Below are 5,178 nucleotides of genomic sequence, written 5' to 3'. Positions count from 1 at the left end.
CTATTTACAGTCAAAATGAGTCTGTTTTGATTACAAATAACTTTTTCACCGTAATTAAATGGCCACAAAAGCCTATTTTTCTTGTAGTGCCTATTGGCTATTCTTATTCTCATTCAGTTGATGACAACCCTCTATTGCTTTGATTATTGGGATGAGAATTAAGTCATTTTCATAATTTTGTGAAGAGGGTTTGTCTTGATCATCTAAATTAGGCAAGATAATTTTAATACAATCATGAACACTACTTGTCGTATTGAGTGAGGGTCTCTTTCCCCAATAATATCCCGAAAGAATGAAATAAAAATTGCCACCAAGTTTTGGGGAGACTAGCACACGTGAACCAAAAAATGCCGCCTCCCACTCAATATATAAGGAGTAGTGCTATAAATATAAAGAGATTATATAAAAATAATTTTATAAATTGATGTAATTTTATATGATCCGTCATATTTCATTTATAATTAAAGTAATTTTATAATTTAATAAGTCATGACATCTAATTTATAAATTTTTTTTTTTATATTCACTCTGTCACTAGAATATTTTTCGAATACAAAATCCTTAATTTTTAATTTTTTATCGTTCACTTTTTTCTTAAGAGGGAAAAACAAGCAAAACCAATGAGAGTGTCTTTTCATGGTGGCGTAGGGGGGGTCCCATTGGACAGGGTTCCAAAAGGCTTTTTGGCCCCCTACAAATACCCTCGTTCACCCCCTCTTTCTTTGCCATCAGCCACAGCCACTCCTCAAACATCAAATTCATCATCATCTTCCTCTTCATTGTCATCCTCCTCTCCTTCCTTATTCCTTGCAACTTGCACCCAGCTGGTGGTCTCTCAGCAGGCCTCTCTGTTGGATGCTTGTTGTTGGGCTTAGGTAAAATATTCCCCATCTTTCTTCTTGGTCTCACAGATTTGCCTTTTTTGGCAGTCTGCTCTGTTACTTGAAAATTTCTTGCATATAAATATACTTTAATTACCACCCTTTGCTTTCGTTTCTCTCAAATTCTTCTCCCTTTTTATGCAGCTGTACTCATCCTTCTCATCTAGTTATTTTTCTGAGATGTCAACTACTTTGAGCAAGTGCCTTTCCTTAAACATCGATGGAGATGCCAAGATTATGGGAAAGCAGGGCATCGTCACCATTCTTCGGTCGGACTCTGAAAGAACCAAAGCTGCTTCTCTTCGAAGAACTCTATCAGCAGACATGTCCTCCAAGAAATGGTTGGCTCAAAACGGGTTCTCTCCCATGAGAAAGAACGCATCCTCGGACCAACTTTCGGTCTCTTTAGCAGATTCATCGTCCTCCTCAGAAGGCGAAGAAGACTATGAAGAGAGGAAGGAGCAGCTTGAAGGGCGAGGACAGTTTAATACATGGAGCTCAATTCAAGAAGAACAGAAGCAGAAGAAAGAGCTCGAGAAACCTGGGCAATTCGATATATGGAGCTCGATTCTATCGCAAAAGGCCAACGAGGACACATCAACACCACTTCTAGCTCCTTATATTCACCCTCTTGTGAAGAGATCATCGAGCTCTTTGAGCGAGAAGAGTCTCCAAATATGCACGGAGAGTCTTGGATCCGAGACCGGCTCCGACGGATTCTCGTCATACCCGCCATCGGAGACAGGGGACGCAGAAGACGAAAAAGAGGAAGAAGAAGAAGAACAACTACAAGAAGATCTGAAGGGATTATCTCAAGCCTTCGATATGGAGGAATCCAGGATTCCGAAATACCACTATGCTTCTAGTAAGAAATCACAGCCTAGATCGTTCCCTCCACCTCTTCCTTCTCTCTCTCGTCGAGATGGGGCATCTCTCCGCATGCAGTCTCGTCGTGATAATGGACGTTTAGTCCTCGAGGCCGTGGCCGTCCCTTCGCAAAATCACTTTCGTGCTCAACGGAAAGATGGCCGCCTTGTCCTAACTTTCTTCAATGGTCCCTCGAACGAAGATGCAAGAGACCAAGAAGAAATGGTTGAGGACGTTCAGAGACAAGAAGAAGAAGAAGAGAAAACTCACAAAGAAGCGTTTGAAGAAGAAATCTGGGACTTTGACGAAGTTTATGGAAAAGTAGGCGAAGAGAATGACGAAACTGAAGAGAGTGAGGAAGATGAAGAGTTTGATGAGGAAGCTGATAATGAAAGTGAAACCAAAGAAATAGAAATAGTGATGGAGCAAGCACCAAAGATGTCGAGTACGGCAATAAGTTTCCATAGGTTGGCTCTAATGGCCAAGCCCATTAGGATGGCAGACAGGAATCCAGCATGGCCAGGAAAGTTCAATGTAGGCAAATTTGAAGATGATGACGCGGAGGTGGAGGAAGTGGACGAGAAAGCCTCAATGGCAAAGTCCCTTCCACCACGGCCACGCGTGGCTCGGTTCATACCCTCACCGCAGGCAGTGCCATCCACGGCAGCAGCAGCTTCTCTCAACGCTTATGAGTACTACTGGCGGGCCAAGCCCAGTACTGCTAACCCAATTACTCAACCACCAACAACGTCAGCACTCAAAAACAATGGCAACAAGCTCATTATCTCCAAGACTCCAATGACAAATGAGCAGCAGCAGCAACAACAACAATTGTTTGTTCTAAGAGGGAACAAAGGAAATTACTTTGTTCCTTTGGTAAAAAGTTGCAAGGAGCCTAGAAGATCTCTTTTAATCTGGGAGCCCTATTGCATTGCCACATGATCCATGCATCCTTAAGCTCTTACGCCCCCTCCCTAGTGTCAACCCAAATCCATTATAACTTGCTATTAATCTTATAATTGTAGTCCAATTCCACCTTTATTTGCCTACTTATGCGTTTGTGTAGTGAATAAAAGAAATATGATCGAGAGGAATTAAAAGACCAGAGAGAGAGAGAGAGAGAGAGAGAGATTTCAATTAACAGTGTGAGAATTTCATCATAGTCAGCCTCTGCTACAACCATTCCATCTACTAGGCGAGATCTGAGCATCATCTTTGACTTGGTGGACTGTCATGTCTGTCTCCGCATTATGTTGGGTTCCTTTGCTGTAACTTTCTTTGCTTTTGTAATTCCTAGCCAATGGGGTTTCCGTATGAGTCATGTCTCTGGTATGATTGCTCTTAATTTTGGGAACACCATGATCCACCTCTGATCTCCTGTTTCGCCACAGATTATAACTGTGATGGATATTTCTCTTCAAATAATGTAATTAACTCATGTATATAATAATACTACTCTTTGGTCATGCGTCCATATATAAATATGTATTGATATTGTAATGTTAAATGTGCCCATTTCTGGCGGCACTGGCCTAAAAATATTTGTGCGTGACGATTAGCTTACCATATGATTCCATCATCTTTGTATCCTCCCACTTGCTTATCTATTTATTCTCGTCTCAAATCCCATCATATCTGTCTTCTTGTTTTAACCACTGAATTTTTCCAATTTACAATTTCTTACTTTTTTTTTTTTTTTTTCTCCCGATGAGGGTGCCAGCTGTGTTCTTGCGAAATTGAGCTCATTTGCACCTTATTCACGATCAATCCCACCAAAAAAAAGTGCCTCCATTTTGAAAGTGTGTTTTTTTTTTTTTTAAGAATTTTGTTACTCATCATTCTACACACTATACATCACATTTATTTTTATTTATTTTAATATTTTATTTTATTTTATTTTATTTTATTAAACTAATTGATTTCTTCTACATCTTATCTATATATTACACATTTTGTATGGAAAAAAATATAAAAAATTATGTGTAGTGTGTGGTGTAAAGAAAATGATAAATAAACCTTTGGTTTTTTTAAAGTGTTTTTTTATTATTTAAAAAAAAAATTGCACTGAAACGTAAAGTGGGGGTACTACGAGGAGAGTGGGCAGAACCACCCTAAATAAAATTATAAAAAAGTAATTGCAAAATTTATCTTTAGTTAAAAGAGTAATATTACATATAGTTGTAAAACGTATAAATATCGTGTAGTCGCTTTAAAAAATAGTGGATCTATTATTAAAAAATTAATTTCTTTTCATATGGATCTCATATTTATTTATTTTTTAAAAAAAAAACTATAAGATGCTTGCACATTCACAATTATAAACGACTATATAATATTTACATATTTTACGACTGTACGTAACATTACTGTTTATCTTATCTGATTAAAATTATGTAAAAGATGGTGAATATAATTAATTACTATATTTTTCTAGCGGGTCCCTCCGTATTATCTGTACCCCAAATTAGAGGAACTGCATATTTAAAGTAGCGATCACCAATCACGATGATGATGTGATCTCTTTCTCTCGATGATGCTTCAGAGGTGTTGGACGCGTGTGCTCATCTTTTATTATTATAAATAAGCCTACTGGGTATTTCGAAGCTCAAAATATTGATTTGGGAAATGATATTCCCGCTGAAATATGTACCCATTTTTTTTTATTTAATAATTAAAAAAATTATTTTAATGAGTTTGTGAAGTTTTCTAAATATTTAAGAGGATTTAACAAATATATAAAAAAAAATTACACTATCGGTAGAAATCCATGAAATTTAACGGTGGAAATAACAAGATGCTATTTGGTTTCTCCTCAGGATTCATAACATGCATGAACTCCATTCTCGTGGCTCAAACGAAATATATATCTAAGCGATAACTTTAAGGAGACAAACGAATACCGAAATAAAAACTGATTTAGTTACACAGATGAGATAAGATGAGATGAGAAATTTATTAATAATAATAAGAAAATTTGTGAATAATAGTCAAATGGTTTGACTTCGAAAATGTTTGAGAATGAGATGAAATGATAATTTTATAAATAATATTAAGATAATTTGTGAATAGTAATGAGATAGTTTGAGTTAAGTATTTATTAGGTTTTGGAAATGAAGAGAGAAATTTTTTAATAAAAAATATTATAAAGTTAAAATTTTGACGTTAGAATATAAGTTTTTAATATTATTTTTAATTTGATATTTGAAGAAGTTAGATTATTTTTTTAGTTTTATTTAGAAGTTTAAAAAAGTTGTAATGATAGTTTGTAAAAGTTGTAATAACTATTTTAAAAGTGTTTGTGTTTGAGTGATATTTAAAAAAAAAAAAAAAGATGAGATGTAAATTATTTCCAAACAACCTTTTAAGATTTTTATATGGTTTCGGAGAATGAAAAAAAAAAGGTTGAATAAAAAAATTATAAAGTTAAAAG

The 5,178-nt window shown here is 35.7% G+C and overlaps 1 protein-coding gene across 1 annotated transcript; it reads left to right on the top strand.

Moving 5' to 3' along the window:
- The first annotated feature begins 727 nt into the window (after positions 1 to 727).
- LOC109014021 (protein FAF-like, chloroplastic) lies at positions 728 to 3,222 on the top strand. The gene is made up of 2 exons (XM_018996322.2): positions 728 to 875; positions 1,026 to 3,222. Exon 2 carries the CDS (start codon positions 1,062 to 1,064, stop codon positions 2,688 to 2,690), a length of 1,629 nt encoding a protein of 542 aa, XP_018851867.1. The 5' UTR covers positions 728 to 875; positions 1,026 to 1,061; the 3' UTR covers positions 2,691 to 3,222.
- Positions 3,223 to 5,178: the final 1,956 nt, after the last annotated feature.

This window comes from Juglans regia, chromosome 14 (genome assembly GCF_001411555.2).
Source record: "Juglans regia cultivar Chandler chromosome 14, Walnut 2.0, whole genome shotgun sequence".
Lineage (NCBI taxonomy): Eukaryota > Viridiplantae > Streptophyta > Magnoliopsida > Fagales > Juglandaceae > Juglans > Juglans regia.
Note: the sequence above shows the minus strand (reverse complement) of the source record. Positions and strands in the feature narration are given on the sequence as shown.